General features: G+C 38.4%; 1 protein-coding gene and 1 pseudogene across 1 annotated transcript; both read left to right on the forward strand.

Annotated features, from left to right (window-relative positions):
• Window positions 1–685: 685 nt before the first annotated feature.
• LOC136277973 (TBC1 domain family member 4-like) lies at window positions 686–3,406 on the forward strand (annotated as a pseudogene).
• On the forward strand, window positions 3,320–17,045 carry LOC131782394 (TBC1 domain family member 1). The gene is made up of 17 exons (XM_059099124.2): window positions 3,320–4,013; window positions 4,933–5,028; window positions 5,545–5,668; window positions 6,256–6,347; window positions 6,768–6,869; window positions 7,424–7,525; window positions 7,952–7,993; window positions 8,591–8,875; window positions 9,301–9,349; window positions 9,571–9,723; window positions 10,542–10,694; window positions 11,126–11,284; window positions 11,400–11,644; window positions 12,552–12,711; window positions 13,036–13,073; window positions 13,594–13,767; window positions 14,224–17,045. Exons 1-17 carry the CDS (start codon window positions 3,471–3,473, stop codon window positions 14,797–14,799), a joined length of 3,093 nt encoding a protein of 1,030 aa, XP_058955107.2. The 5' UTR covers window positions 3,320–3,470; the 3' UTR covers window positions 14,800–17,045.
• The last annotated feature ends 9 nt before the right edge of the window (window positions 17,046–17,054 follow it).

Raw genomic sequence — 17,054 nt, forward strand, 5'->3', positions numbered from 1 at the left:
CACAACTATATTTACGTTCTGGCAATTTCTGGCGTTTTACAGAGCGCTGTCACCACAGTTACGAGAGGCCAAATATTAATAAATTCCTCACGATATTTCAAAGTGCTTATCATCCATATGTTTCGGAGACTGAGAGAAAAAAAATACACATGTATGCACAGCTATCGGTGTTCTTGCCATCATAAATATTCCGGTGATGTTTCTATTGGTCAGTACAGAGCACAAAGAAAACATGAACAATTTTGGTTAGGTCAGGGTTAGGCTTCAAACCTTTCATTGGCTTGAATTGAACGATGCGATAAGAAAAGATAAGGTTTTTTTCTCAACCTGGTGAAAGAAAAAACGGCGAGCAGACATTTGAAATAAAAAAAAATTAAAATACGTATATTTCTACTTGTTTGGGCCGAAGTGGAAAATTTCTAACCAAAAAGGGAAGTGATTGCTCTGACCATGACTCCACATGATGACAATTCCAATTCGGATCTATTATGTTCGAAAAAATGAAATGAAATAACCCTTTTCTATTTCAAGCGCGCTATAAAAAGACATGGGAAAAAGGGAAAACGCAATGAAAGCAATTTTTTCGTGTTGAATCAGCGAAAAGTCAACACGAAGTCGAGGCTTGGCGCGAGCGGAAGCCGTGATCCTCGTGTACCACGCATGTGCCCGATCACTGTAGCTCAAGTATCTGATGGATGCGGAGCTAACAGGGAAGAAAGAGAGCGGGGATGCGGACCAAGATAGGTTCCGGCGACGCTCTAAAACAACTCCGCCAGCTTCAAATCAATTTGCTATGTCTAATTCGTTAGACAGCAGGGTTGGGAGCTTTGAAGAAGCAGACTCTGGCGATAAATCGTGCACGCCAACGACTGATGAACTACAGCAATCGGGCAATAGACAACAATATGACGTGCCGGCCAGTTTCCGTTTTTGTGTATCTTGGAAGTTCGGTCCTTGACAAGCGCTACACTCAGCATATGCTACCGTGGGTCATTGCTGAGATCCGGCGGAAAAACGAGCGAAATCAGATTGATTTAAATGTCAAAGAGATGACAGTAGAGGCAGTCGACTGCTCCGCAGCAAGTACTTTATTTCAACATAAGGTGCAGACCATAACACGCTGCGCGCGTTCTGTGGACAAGAAGTGTTTTGCCTACCTGACTAAAATACCCGATGATGTATCTTCCTGTCACTGCTACGTGTTTGAAGCCGTCGAAATAAGCTCGGTAAGGGTTATCTTCTGTGATTTCATCAGCAGGTTGCTTTGCAGTGTCTCTGATTTGATAGGGCCCCTTACCTGTGTCTCTAAACCCGAAACTATGAATGCTCTCCGGTCAATCAGTGATTACACAATTTATTTGCATCTGAAAATATACTCTTTTAGGTTTTGCAAAGAATTGTGCTTCGTAGCGCTGAATAATTTGCGTGCTTTCTGATGCAGTGTCCACTGGAGTCGTTTTCCTTTGAAATCTCCTTTCTTTCAAACCTAAGCTTGCTCCAGGCTAGTTTATCCCACGAAACATTTCCCTGTTTTTTTTAGGGGAAACCCGATATACCTCTCAACAGATTTTAGCTCGTTGTATTTATTTTGGCGGAGAAAGGTTTCGAAACTTAAGTTTTCAATTCCTCTCAACGATAAAAGGAGCCATATTTTTTATCTTGATGGCGCACATGTTCAAGGTTGCTTTCAAACTGATATCCGAATCGTAATTTCTGGGGAAAAAAAAAAAGAAAAAACTTGGCGTACTTTTGATATCCACGATGTTGGTAGGATCTTCCAGGGTTGTATTTTCATTTGTAACGTTAAATAATTGTTGTTGTTATTGTGATCATTTTTTATGCCTGAGCATGCCTCGTTAGTTATTGTTCGAAATCGTGTTTACGTCCTTTAGTTTCATGGAAATATTTTTTTCTCTTTATGAATACCTAATCAAGGTCCTTTATTAGATTCACTGAAATTTTAAGCTTCGTTGTCCTTCCGGATCAAAGGTTATAAAGACTTCCTTCATGGATAATTTCTTCTAGTGTTGTTTTTCGCATGTGACGGAGTGTTTGAAAAGTAGAACCTTTCACAAAATGCTATCACGTACATTGTATGACTTGTTTTGAAGTTCAAGGTAATATTAACATGTTAATAATTGTTATGCAAAACAGTTTTGTCACACAATATCTTGTTTCATTGAAATCAATGTCACAGTGGAATTATTGGTCTTTTTTCAGGTTTAGCATGTAAAACAGTGTTTTTTTAAATAGAATTCGGACTCTTATCTTTCAGATCTTTAAGAGATCTTCAAATTGTCCTGAAAGGATTAAGTAGTCTAAAAATAGAGCTCATTGTTTGCCAATATATTTAAATGCACTTTTGTAAAGAGATTAAAATTAATAATGAAAGTTATTATTTTTTTAACTTTGATAAAGAGTTAAATAGTTTGTTTAAGGTAATTTGTCTAGTATTTTTCCGTGCACTCTGTAGCCAGAAGTTGAAATGAACATTAGCATTGTCTGTTATTATGAAATCAGTGCTGCCATTATACAGATGTTGTAGGTGTTTTTGACAATAGATTGTACCAGCTAATGCAGCTGGTAGTATTTTTTGAAATAAATCAGGAAAAAATTTGTCGCAAGGCACCTGTATAAAGAGAATGTTAAATATTCCGTGTACATGTTTGTTAAATTAAATGCGCCATGTCAGATAACTTCAATAGATTACTTGGCAGTGGGCATACCTGGTTATGAATGGTTAGCTGTATTTATTTAGAACTACAATTGAACAGTGAGTGGAAATTTAAAGGTTTGAGTTCTGTTCAAGGATGTAAATTTAAAACATAACCTGCAGATGTAAACCTGCTCAAAATAAAAACCCAATATTGTTCATATTTATATATTAATAGGAGTGGATTTTGTTGGAAAATGATGCAAGTGATCACTGTTTCAGAACTGTCAAAAAGAAAGTGCAGTTTGGAATTCTTGAGACATCACTATGAAAAAATATTTCAAAAGTTTATACAATTTTGTTGTAAATTTTTCCTTTGCAAATTCAGTACTAGCAGGAAGTTTTGAACAAGCAGTCCAGCTTTCTTCTTAAGTGTAAATCTTTTAAAGCTGAAATTTAGTGACAAGGAAGTTATAGGTTTAGTTGAAGTGTCCATTTGTGAAAGAACAAGAATTAATATTATCACTTTAATATAGCTTTAAATATGATTTAGTTTAGTTTTGGAAGGTCACTGATATTTGTCACTGAGATTCTAAGCTTTGTTTGTCCTTTTTTTCTCACAGATTACTGGGTTTTTCACAGTATTCGTGATGCTGCTAGGCAAGTAGCTGAGCAACCAGAAAGTAATGTAACCACAGATAAGGAAAATTCATCCAATGAACCAGCTAATCCCAACAGCAATGGCAGTCCAACTAATTCTACTGAAAATACTGAGGCACAAGCAGTCATTTTTCCACTGTGGTATGTTGGCCGAGTTATGGTATCTCACAGACAAGCTCCCCCAAATCTTGTAGATGATTTGGTGGACAGGTTTGATAAAACAAAAGGAATGACTGAGTTCGAAAAGCTGAGTGTACAAAAATCAGAGGAAAGAGAAGGATTTTCTAATTCAGTCAGTGTTAATGCCAGTGTTGAAAATCATTCTAAGGAACATCCAGCATTGAGTAAAGCAAAAAGCTTGGATCAAGAGAGAATACTCGGTGGAAAAAGCAGCTGTGAGGACAAGGCACCAGAGGGTAGCAAGCACCCACCTCTAATTAAGATGAACAGTTTGAATGGAAGACCTCGCTCTGCCAGTGATGGCGATAAGACAAAGAACAGTTACCCTACCAGGAGTCAGGATTCCCCTCAGAACCAACATCACGCAAAAACACACTCAAGGAAAACTAGTTTCAGTGGTGTTGGTGAAAACAGAAACATTCTTTTCAAAATCAGCATCCACTCAATTGCATGTCTCAGTGCAGCCTCTAGGGTACTGCTGATGGAGAGAAGACTAAGAGAAGTTTCCTTTTGTCAACAGGTAGGTGAAAATTGTGGTCAAGTAATACTAATAATTGTATGAATTTAGACCTTTTCCATTGTTGATGGTTTAAAAAAGAAATGTGTACCTTTTCTACTCTGTTACACTGCAATTAAGGTCCAGCTCTGACATTGTACTTCTGCTGTGTCACACTTAATTACAATTTGGTTCAACTATAGCACAGCAGAGGCATGACTCTGATTCAGACATCAGGCTAATGTTGTGTGAAATTTAGCATTTACTGAAGCACCCTCAGCGCATACTCCATAAAGGAGAGTTATTCTTATGACTCCTCGCAGCGACTTAATTCAGCCGAAGTACATTAGTATAATTTATAAATTTTGTTTGGCATAGCAAGGGTACAATGTCTGAATCACTTTCATGCTACAGTCATGTAGCATGGCAGAGCTTGTTGAACTTAGTTGCTTTGCAAACTCAATTAAAAAGTTTGATTCACATGCCAGGCTTCTGCTGTGCATTTGTTGATTTTGATTCCTGAGTCCAGTTTGACCCAAACTAACTCATTTTTGGTGTATGCAATCTTCTAACCATCCCAAGAAATTATTTGAAAAAAGTCCTTCATTTTTGGTTAATTCTTCACATTTTGACATCAATCTAAAGTGGGGCCCTTTCTGTCCCACAGTCAAGCATTTTGAAACCACAGATAGAATTACAAAAGACATTTACATTTCAAAGATTATGACTACATAGGGACTTCTGGGTAGACTAGTTTTGTTTGTGGGCCTTTGTTAACCTAGAAGCCATGGATTTAGATTGACTGCTCACTTGTAAGTTTGAATCTCCTTCAATGACATCAATTGTAAAGTGGAATTTGTTTTCTGTAGCTTGATCATGGCTGAGAGAAGCATGAATTTTTGAAACTTTGCCAAGCTATTTCTTATGTTCTATTTCAACTTAGGGAACAAAGGCACCAGAACATTTTGGCTTTATCTGCCATGAGCTCAAAACCGGGCAGTATTACTGTTACGTGTTCAAGGGACGTTCTGAACAACTGGTAAGTTTCATGGTGAATGCGGTAACACATCCCATTTTGCTTATATATTCAGGCTTAATCAAATTTCCATCTACTTTTTTTAGTGCAAAATTACCTACCCTGTAACTAATGCTTTTTAGTGCTCAGCAAGAAACTTGAATTCATAGCCAGTCAGAGGGAAACTGTCTAGGTTATATAGAGAACTACACTTTATATGTAAAGACCTTTATAAAGTGCATGCTATCCCTTTGCCGTAAATGTGTTCAGTATCCTATACCTCCTGATAAACACCATTATTATTTGTATTAATAAAAATTTTATTGCAATATTATGTTCATTATTACTATGGGTGCTTTTATTAGTATTGTTATTTGTTATAAGCAATGAAATTCTCAAAGTGTTCTGTTTCAAATTCCGACACAATGTTTAGTTTGTAAGTGATTAGCCAGTTATTATGTTGCATTTGCCTATTACTTTGGTTTGCAAGCCAAGAAGATATTTATGTTAATAAAATATAACCTGAAACAATGTTTTAAGGTGGATGAAGTAATGCAATCTTTAAGACAAGCATTCAACAGTGCATGGCAAGCAGCAGGTCCTACTTCAGTCTGTGATATGTGTCCTCTTCATCAACTTCATCAGTTGTGTGTTCAACTTGAAGGTGAGTTGGTGTGCCCATCCTGACTACTCGGGATTGCCAGCTTTGATCACACAAGGAAAAGAATTGCTTAGAGTGGGCTTCTTAACTTTGTAATTTTAAGACAATGCCAGCTTTGAAGTTGCAAAAGCAGCAGAAGATGATCAATAGTTTTGCTAAAAAACTAAATAACAAAGTGAAATAAGGGCATGAAAGAAATTTTAATTCTAATTTAAGTAAAATCTTTTGCTAAAATAATGAATCCTTAATTGACCAGCTTGTTCAATCAGGATTGTTGGATGTAAGCCTTGTTCTCTGTTTTTTTTTGTTTTTTTTTTTTGCATTTCTTTGGTCTTCAACTTCGTCTTGGCCCTTAAAAATGCAAACAACAGAACTCTGCCAACATCCAGCCATCTTGACATCACACTTGGTCATGAAAGCTTACATCTAAAACAAAACCATGATCTGGACTTTCTGCAGTCAAGCATCAACCACAGGCCACCAGGTCTCCTGGAAAACCCAGTACAGTCAGTTACTGTCAAAACCAATAGTAAGCACAGGAGGCTGGATCCTCTGTGGCTTTGAGTAATTCTTTTGTGTGTTGTTTGTAGGGCGTGGTCCAAGAAATCAATATGATATACTACAAAAACACAGAATTAATCTCAGTGATGATGAGATGAGCCAATTTACAGAACAGTTTAAGGTGAGTATGTTTGGTCATAATATACAACAGAGATGGTAAACCAATTTAAAACCATACAGTGAAATCATTGCTCACGAGCTGTGAAATGTTGTTGCCAGTAAATTAAGTTGTAATTGGTGGGTTGTACATGTACCTATGCAGTTTTTTTTTAGTTATTATTATCAGGTTATTTGAAGAACCATTCTGTAGTTCCTGGTATTAAATGTGTAGTGTATATAGCATAGTTTCTTTTGTATTCTTTCACAAAATGTTGCCTGTTTGTCACAAATTACATCTGTACACAGCCTGCTTCATTGTCAACTGGAGTGATTTGAGATAAAATGTCATCCAAGTTTCTTAATTCACATCGTTTCCTCAAAATCATAGAGGATGGTTTTGTAGACATGACTATTATTGCTGAACAGTTTTCCTACCTCTTAGGCTGAAAGTCCATCAACAATGAATGAGGAAATTGAAGTGATCATGGCCATATTCAGAGCAATGTATGAAAAAAGGCAACTGCAGCACACACACATTGGCCAGGTAACAGAAAAGCAAAAACTGCTGACAAAAATTCCCAAGTGCTACATCAAACCATTCAGTTAATAAAGTTGATAAATGTTGAGGTGTATCAAGCTAGTGCAGGGCTTGAAATTTAAAAAATTCCAAGTCGCCTTAGAAGTTAAACATACAGAAAAGTAAACGATATTTAGTAAAAAAACACTGGTGAATATTGGTGAACATCAAACAGAAGCTTGAACATTGGTGAACATCACCAATGACTATAACAGCTTAAGACGTGAACGAGTTAGCTGGAGCTTGGGCCACCTGTGTGTCGAGCAGCTGGAGAAGGGAAATTTGCATTTGATGGACGCTTTCACAGTATCTGTCATGTGAGCTTCAAATGAGTCATAAACAAGGAAGCTCTTTCTCCTCCCCAGGCCACCGATCTGCGCACTTTTACTTTCTTTGTTGTTTCTAAACAATAGAATCCATGTATAATACGCACCGCGATTTGATGGTTATTTTTGTAGAAAAAAAGTGCGCATTATACACGGGTAAATACGTTAAATTTTATCTTTCTAATGTTTTTTCAGGGACAGCCATACCAAAAGGACAAAGGGCCAGTAAGCCCTAATTTGTTGCAAAAAGCCAAGAAGTCTCTAACTAGTTCTTTTGAAAGTTTCATGAGTAAGAGGGTAAGAACAACACATCTAATATTATTTCTTAGGAGAATGGTTAATTTAACAAATCAACAGTAGTTTAGCGTGGTTGGTACCATTATTGACTACGATGTTTATCATCACAGTGGTCAAAATGTTGTGGACCCACAAGGCACAGCAGTGCGTGACCACATGTTGACTCAAAGAGCATTGTCTGTACTCTTATCAACGACAGCAAAATGGCTGTTTAGATTGCCACATTGCCAATTGTGGTCAAATAAATGTACACGATTTACAGAAGTAATGTATGTCTTGATATTGTGGTCTGATTGATTGGATAAGAGTAGTCTTGGTAAATGATTTCTGAAAATAGTAGACATGCTAAAAGTGTTACTTTGTTTATTCAAGCTTATTTGATGATGGGATGGTCATTTGGTGTAATTTCTTTATGTGACATTCTAGGCAAGAGCAAGGACAGTAATGAACGAGGAGTGTTCTGGAATGGTAAGTGAGACCAAGTTATCTCAACATAAGAGTGAAGTTATTTAAAGGATACTAAAAGTAAAACTTAGTAGAGGGGGTTGGAAAAACATGTAGTTCTTGTATGTTGAACTTGGTTATTCTTGCCAGAAAGAAATTTAACCCTTTACACCCCAACATCAGTCTGCATATTCTCCATACTGTTCTCTATACATTTCCTAAGGTGCTGACAAGGAGAATCTGTTTAGCAATCCAGAGCTTCTTTTTATGAACTTGGTGATCATTTCCTACAATCATGTGTCCTTAACCCTTTAACTCCCAGATAAAATTTTGTAATTCTCCTTACTGTCAACCATACAGTTCTTTCAATGTTAGTTCAGAGAATTTAGTATGGGATCAACTAATTATCCCCCAATTGATATTTTTCTTTATTCTCATCACTCATCTAGTTGACATTGTGTTGATATTGTAAGGAGAAATGATCTCTTGGTCTCTTATGGGAGTTAAAGAGTTAATATTGATTCAGGGTGATATTGAAAGGAGAATTTAGATGCTAGTCACTCTTAGAGGTCAAAGAGTTAAATGAACTTGATTTAATTATTATTATTTTTTAATTGATAGGAAAGATGCGAGTCAACCAAACAATCACCTGGTCTGCAAAGGAAAAGAAGTATGACTCTGGACAGCACCCCTTCAAACTATAACATCACTACTCCTCCTATGTCCCCATTAAAAGAACTATCTGGAAAGAAGGAGGAGGTGTTTACAAGTACGCCGCACAAGCTGACAAGACAAAGAGCAACAGGAGAAACCAGTCCAACCACAACCACCCCACCTAACACGCCTACCAAAACACCTGGGCGCCACAGGCGTCTGAGCAAAACGAACTCATATGGATATAGACAGGTTTGTGTTGTGCGTAGTATACAGGGTTTTATTAACCCTTTAACTCCCAGATCAAATTTTGTAATTCTCTTTACTGTCAACCATACAATTCTTATAATGTTGGTTCAGAGAATTTGGTATTGGATCAACTTATTATCCCCAAATTGATATTTTTCTTTATTCTCATAACGTATCTGGTTGATATTGCATTGATATTGTAAGGAGTGCATTGAAGTGCAAAATCCACAAGTTTAGTGTTCATTTCCTCCAAGGGAACTCAGATGTGTCATTTTTCCAGGCCTATGGGAAAACAGATAACATATTTCTCTCTTCATCGGACAGGCTAGCACAAAATTTACCTTTTGAGTTTTCGCCTTTTTTATCTCTAAAAAGCTGGGTATGATTCATGGACTGAGCCACAAATATTTTGAATATTTTTGTTGCAGACCATATTTCACAGTGTAGTCACACCATCAAAGAAAGAATCCAACTCAGGTAAATTCAAAATAATAAGAATTACATCTGACCTTATGATATAATCCTAGAGGACACAATCTTATGATAGGCCGAAAGTTTTACTTTTAGAAGTAAGAGATATTGATTGGACCTACATAGTGTTTTAAACATCAGAAATTTGTCCAGCTTGTAAAGTTATCCTCTTAGTTAACAACAAGGCGTACGTTTTAACAACAAGTTGCTTGAATGTATACTTGCAGCTGACCCAGAGTTAGGCATCCCTCAGAGTGCATCATGGGCAGAAATGGTTGGTCGCAAGAAATCGTCTCAGGAGCTGAGAGCTCTGTGGCGGAAAGCTATCATGGAACAGATTTTACTCATCAGAATGGAGAGAGAAAATAACAGTTTACAGGGTATGTAATATATAGATTTAACCAAGCCTAAAAGCGGAACTCGCATTTTTTTTCCCACACGTCTTAAGGGCACAACGCCTTGCCCCGGCCAGGACTAGAACCCGGGTCGTCCGACTCGGAGCCCAGTGCACTGACCACTGGACTACCGGACAAAGCCCGCGGTGCAGTTGACCACGCATGTTAAAAGTAGCACCTTGTAAGGTCGTACGGTCGTATATCCAAATTTTTTCGGCTCGATAGGTTACTTCTATTTTGTATAATTATGGGGCTACGCTCTGCGAGCTCCGGTAATATTTTAGTTGATAGTCTTGTTTTCAGGCAACTTAATTGCTTCACCCAGCTTTATTTACGTGTATTTATTTCCTGCCAAGTAGTGTATAAAGCCTCTTCCGTACCTTCTTCTGCCTACAAGCTCTTTCAGAGTCGGCATTGTACTCCAATCAGCTCTTCTTTCTAGCCCTTTCTTTCCTCAGCTGTCCTTGTAAACGTCCTCTTAGGTCTATTCTGTCTCCAGCGCCCTACTGGTGTCCCTGTTGATACAGTCCTATAGTTGTCGTGAAGCTCTTTCCTCAAAATTTGGACGGCAAATTTTGAATTGCATTTCAATTTGATTCTCTCTATTTTTTTACATCCATGTTTTTCTTCGCAATTGTTGACAACTTTTTGAATTTACACAACACAGAGACCATTTCCCAACAGTGGATTTGGATCAATTATTGTTAATCTAGCGCCTTTTAGAATCAGGATTATAAGCGGTTTGATGAAATCATCTCTCTTACACAGTATTTGAAACTTGTAACTGTTTTTTTTCCTTCCAGTTAATCAGAATGTCATAGAAGCCAATATGCTGAAGCTTTCATACAATGAAGTTCCACCGTGTTCTGATGCAGCAGCTGCAACTTGGAACAAAATTCTTGAGAATGGAGATGAAGCAGTTGACTTGAAGACTCTGACAGAAGCTGTCAAAGCTGGTAGGTAAATTCCAAGGCCTTTCAATGCGCGTTAAGTGCGGACTGTGGACTGTCGATTTTGAATCTAAATCTGAAAGGTACAAATCTCACTTCAGTCACACCCACATTTAAGATAAAGTAAAATTCCACACGAGACCCTCATACAATGAAGGATAATTTCCACTTAAATCAGTTATCAGAGATATAACAGGGTAATTTAGTGTTATCAACAGAGTTGACAAGTTAAATTGCCACCGTAAAGAGTTTAAAGGCTAACGCTAGAAACATCAGCCTTTAAACTCGATCTTTACGGTGGCCGATTTACGTTTTCAACTCAGTTGATAACATTTTATTACCCTGTTATACTTCCACCGACGTAGCACCACAGTTTCTTAATAAACTTACTCCATTGCCAGAGATGTATTTCTTATGTAATAATTTCGTATACAAAGGTGTACCCAAAGCCAAAAGAGGCGAGATATGGGTGTTTCTTGCCAAGCAGCACGACTTGCATTCACCACCTGAAAAGGAACAGCAATGGATGGAGAAAACTTACCATGACATCAAGGAAGGCTCTACGTGTCACCAGCACTCCATCTTCATTGACCTAGGTAAGTATGCTGTATAACTACTGATCCATTGCCACTCTTTTAGGGCGGAGAGGAGCTGAGCGAGCTGAAGGCCTTGTTATCTTCTCCTTTGACTTTGCCTTATTTTCCCTCACAGGTCGCACATTTCCCAATCATCCATACTTTGCTCCTCCGTTGGGGCATGGCCAGTTGTGTTTGTTCAACATCCTGAAGGCGTATTCCATTTTAGACGAAGAAGTCGGCTACTGTCAGGGACTTAGTTTTGTGGCTGGCATTCTGCTGATGCATATGAAAGAGGAGGATGCTTACGACATACTTCGATTCATGATGTACACACTTGGTGTCCGTAAGCAATACAAACCAGACATGCAAGATTTACAGGTAAATTCACGTAGCTGGACTGTTTTACAAACTGACTTGCATTGCTGTCTGATCTTATTTTTGCGTTCGTATTATAAGTCGACTTGGTTTATTGCCAATCTTTTATTTTTATTATTATTATTATTATTATTATTATTATTATTATTATTATCATCATCAGCAGCAGCTGGTTAAGATTCCTCTTCTGCAAAGTTTCACTTATGTACGTTAAGTTTAGAGCCATCTTTTATTTGATAACTTAAGCAGGCTCTGAACCGTGGGAAATAATTTTTGTGAAATTTAGTGGGACGATAAATCTTTATTTTCTCAGTGTATTTCAGTTACACCGGGGTCTGTGAACTCGTGAACTCGTGAACTTACAGACACAAAGTTAGAATTAAGAGCGTTTTAAGGGGCAGTTATTTTCATGGTAACCTTATGTGTTAGAAACTAATCCCAGCCATTTCGAAGGAAACAAACGAAATGTGTGGAAGCTGTCATCCATCAAAGATGTGTTTTTATGAAATAACAAAACGACCTTTTGTTAAATGTTTTCATCTGTCTCGCAATGAAATCTCTTCGGATGTGGTTCGCGACGTCTCGACTACACACTGTGAGTCTTCATGAGGAGATAAGATGAACTGGATACGAACCACCTTATGAACCATTGTGCTCAGCTGTAATTGGCTGATGTTCAACAGCTGTGATTGATGCATTCTGTTTTTCACACTGGAAGTTACTTCCTCGTGAAACGGACGATTATACTTCATTTAAGTGTATTTACTGCGACGAATAACCGCAACCTTTTTCACGATTATAAAACCATTCTGAGACAATGCTAGATTATGGAACGCCGCTCACCTGAAGAACAGCGTGTATTTGTTATTGTTTCTTCAGCCCAACACGTTTTCTCCATTCTTTCTTTCAGACTCAGTTTTACATGTTATCACGCCTCCTACATGATTACTACAAACCTGTGTACGAGTTTCTACTGGAGCTGGAAATCACGCCTACTCTTTACGCAGCCCCGTGGTTCCTTACGCTCTTCGCATCTCACTTCCCAGTAGGCTTTGTGGCACGAGTGCTGGGTGAGTTGTGGTCTTTACAAACTAATCGATGAAGGTTATGGTAAGATTTTCTTTCGAGGGGTTTTTGTGGAAGAAATTCAAAATCCCGTCGTAAAAGTTACTTAAAAAGCGAGGTTTAAAGTAAGATGCAATGTCAACTTAGACCATTTTTCCCAGTATACCATGAATTCCATTTTGATGTCCGTAAGAAATCCTTTGTTGTCTTGAGTTAGTGTCACCATACAGAGTTTTCTCCAGTCGATTCAAATTTTCCATCCTTTAGAGACAAGAAACTACTTTTTATCAACGTGTTTTTTGTAAGTTGTTGCTGTTGTTAATTTTTAGATATGATGTTTCTTCAAGGCATGGAGGTGGTATTCAAGGTGAGCTTGTCTAAGCGCCTGTGCTGTCGTTCGACTGAGATCCTACCACCGTATTTAAGTAACTTACTACAGCCTCCCATCCATCTGTAGGCGTTTAATTTTGAGTTCGGAGTGAGTTTTCAGTGAAAGCTACTTTTGTCATGATTAGCTCGAAGGATCCGACAGACGCACGCAGACCTTCGAAACCTGTCTTTATTGTTCTCCCTGATCACAACTGATTACACAACCTCTTTAACTCACGCTTAGAGTATTAAAGCTAATATTATAAGTAGTCACAAAGCATACTAAAAAGCTCTCAGATCTTGACAGATCCGCTCAGGGTTCATTCGGTCACGCAAGTGTCATCTAATCACTTAAGATGTCTAGACTTCTTTTTCCTTATAAAATTTATGGGATTTGAGATCACTACCCCGCCCAACCAGTATATACCTTTTCATAATAGGAGTCATGAGCCCGAAACGTAGTTCTATAAACCGCAAATCGCGTTCTCAGACTGACCAACATTTGTGACTTTCACCAGGTGATCCTGTTGCTGCTCGGGTCTTGTCAGGTAGAGTTATTGGAGAGTGATGGTTTAGAGGGTGCTGTGGAAGTGATGAAGACTTCACTGGCGCCTTTTGCTGAACAAAACGTCGAGTGGTTGGTCAGTCAAGTGCTCTCGTTTGATATCAGTAAAGATCTGGAGTCTTACGAGGTGAGTTGCCTCTCGTAACTGCTAGTAGAGGGAAACACTAGGTACGACTAGGATTACTTCCCCCCCCCCTCCCCGGGATGAGATGGTACACCATTGCTGGTTAGCGCCTTTCATTCGTTCCAGTTCCTTTGATGGATACTTCACTCATACTTTTGAGTGGAGAGGAGCACATCAATATTTAGATTCTCCATACTGCTCCTGATAAATTTCCAATGGCACTGACAAGGAGAACGTGTCTGGCAATCACTGGCTTCTTTGGGTTGCCTTCGATAGATGCCTGCTCGCCTAAAAGCAGCGTTTCTTTTTATTTGCTTTATTTACGTCATTGAATTGTTGTAAATTGGTTTCATTAATAGTTGTTAGAGTGAATTGGCCACCCTAAAAGATTGTAAAGCTGAGGTTTCTAGCGTAACCCCCGTTTTAATAAGAGATTTTGTTTAATTAATTTCCCTTTAGGTTGAGTACTGTGTTCTCAAAGAGGAGGACCTAAGCGTTGCGTCATTTGAGGACATTGAAAGTGAAAGGGTGGAATCCTTGGAGGCAGAACTCACCATCAAAACAAAACAGATTCAAATACTGTCTGAACAACTCACTTGTGCGCGGAATACAGTTCATAGCCTCGAGAGCACAATTAACACGATGCAGATTAATCAGGGTGAACTCAAAGGCATCATCAGATCCCTGCGAGCGGAGAACGAAAGCTTGACTAGAAACTTTGAAAAACTGAAAGCGCAGGTGCTTTCCAACGGCGATTTGGCTCCAGGGGTAGAAACCGCCGATCCTGCGGAAGATCAAGCGTTAACGATCGCAGGCGACTCATCTGAAGGCAGTACCATCAAGCCGACGAATTCTACCGAGACGAACGCGAGTTCTAACGAAGAGAACACGGACAGTTTCGAGCACATCGGCAGTGGTAATGATCTAACGGACGACGAAGCTGATTCCGACGAATTTATGGAGGGAAAGCGTGGGTGTGGCAATGGAAGCCCCCCTCTAAGCGATAAGTGTGAAGACCTTGTCGTTAGTAGATAAGTTTTTACAGCATTTTTTTTCTAACGGACGATAGAATGGCTCACATAGGTGTATTTCGGAAAAACTAACTCCACTCTGTCCTAGCAGAAATCATACTTGATTTGCATGACTCTGTGTGGGTTTTCGCTGACCGTAAGAAATCAATCGACGGGGTTTACTCGACGTAGTGAGTTTACCTTGAACCAGGAAAAACTGGGATGAGAAACAAGTCTTGCAGCATGTGGTTTTGCTTCTTACGGTCCGGTCCAAACCCACTTCATTTTTGTCACAATAGTTCCGTAACAATAGTAACTTGTTGGTTTGCTTTAGTAAAGTCAATCTCTCTCTTTTGTGGGGGTGGGGTTAGTAAGGGGTAAATTGTCTCGAAAACTGGGCGTTAGTTTCATTGTGTCAAATAAGAAGAATGGTAGACGCAAAAAATTAGCCCTGTTTGCGTGAGTTTAGGCAATGGTCAGAGAGAGTTCTCTCGTTTGGTTTTCTTGCAGGTAGTTGGTGTTCAAAGTATTTCACAGACGCGTATCAAAACTAGTTTCAACACATCAATTGCCACGGAAAAATAGTCGCAACAAACGTCCGCACGTAGACTGGGGTAAAACGTCTAGGATTGTTTTGGTTTAGTTTTGCTTTGGCTCACCTCGCGATTGGTTTAGAGAACCCGCGTCATCCACTCGACCAATCAGAGTCGAAACTGAAAACGATAGCGCCTCAGCCACCTGTGTTCTCCCGCCCTTTAGACAGTTTACTTCTTGTTACTTTGAATTCAGATTGGTTCCTTTAGACATATTCCTCTGCCTTGATTAGTCATTGAAATTACTTTGTCTTTGGTTTACGACGCACGGTGGAAATTTCGCGCTCTAACAGCGTTAGTACACTGTCTGTTCTATTACCATTTCTTCGTTAGTAAGGGAAGTGTAGTGAATATTCCAGTCTACTGACTCCATACATTCTTATGCACCATGGACTTATTTCGTTGTGTTTCATATTTGTGGGATTAATTTAACGTGGGGGTAGTAAAATTAATGAATATTTTTTGAATGTTTTAATCAGGACTGATGGAATCTCGTCGGCACTAAGCAAAGCAAGATGTAAACATATCTTTTCGGAAAGTAATAACGAAAACAACTCCGACTTACGAGTTAAGTTAGCCAGAAAAAAAGATTAAAAATTAACAGTATCTCAGTTTAGACGAACATCAAACAGGAAACTGCCGGAGCTGTAGTAGTTATTATTTTGCTTGTATTTTCAATTTTGTGATCTAGCAGGCCTTCTTCGCGAGCACTTTTTTTAGTCCGTCGCACAATTTATAGCTTGTGGAGCTGTCTTTCCGGAAAGGAAGGGTTCCTTGACGAGAGAAGTAGATCTTGAGCGCGCAGAAGGACAACCTTGATCAGTTCATAAAAATGCCTGTTACATAGTTTGATATAAAAGCAGTATCGAATGCAAAGTGAATAATGATATTAATGATATAGAATTAATTTGTTATGTTTATGAAATTGAAAACAGACGCCAAAAAAATAGTTTATACATTCCACCTTTTTCTTTTGTACAAAGACTAACGCGGTATCCTTTATGAATTTTTGTTTGGAAATTTGCAATTGTTTCATCATGAAGTTGAATGATTCAGTTGCAAATTTCGGAAAATTTATGATAAGTTGTGAAATATGTTAAGTTTGTGCCATGTTGGTAACAATCAAAGTTGCTCCCTTTTCGTCACACAAGCGTGCTAATCATTCGCCATCTGTTTCTCCTAATTCGAATTTGGAATTTAGCCACAGTTTGCCAATGGAATTCGGTGAAAATGTTGTTGTGCACACGGTCAGTAGACAACAAAAACGGAGGGCACTAAAAAAAAACCTAATTTTTAACTGATTAATTATTTTTACTCTTTCCTCAACAATATCTTTCACAAGACAAGCTTTGTTCGCAGACACCTTCCAACCACTGTTTGCGACTCAGAATTGAATGAAATTTTGACAGGAAATCCTGTAACGACTTTAATTATCACCCACTTCATTCTACAGTTGGTGGAAGATAGCAGCAGCAACTTTTGCTACCAGCGTTGACAACGTAAAAACATACGAATGAAATCAAAACAAAATAATTCCTGACGTAATTTTATTTTTCAAATGATGACTACTTTTTATTTGACTAAAATTCTTTTGGATTCAGATGTGACATAAGTTAAATTTTCTGGGATGCTCCGTAATATTGTAACTGTTAAAATAAAGTGATGAAAGAATGACTCATCTCTTGAA

The sequence above is a fragment of the Pocillopora verrucosa genome, chromosome 14, assembly GCF_036669915.1.
Source record: "Pocillopora verrucosa isolate sample1 chromosome 14, ASM3666991v2, whole genome shotgun sequence".
Classification (NCBI taxonomy): domain Eukaryota; kingdom Metazoa; phylum Cnidaria; class Anthozoa; order Scleractinia; family Pocilloporidae; genus Pocillopora; species Pocillopora verrucosa.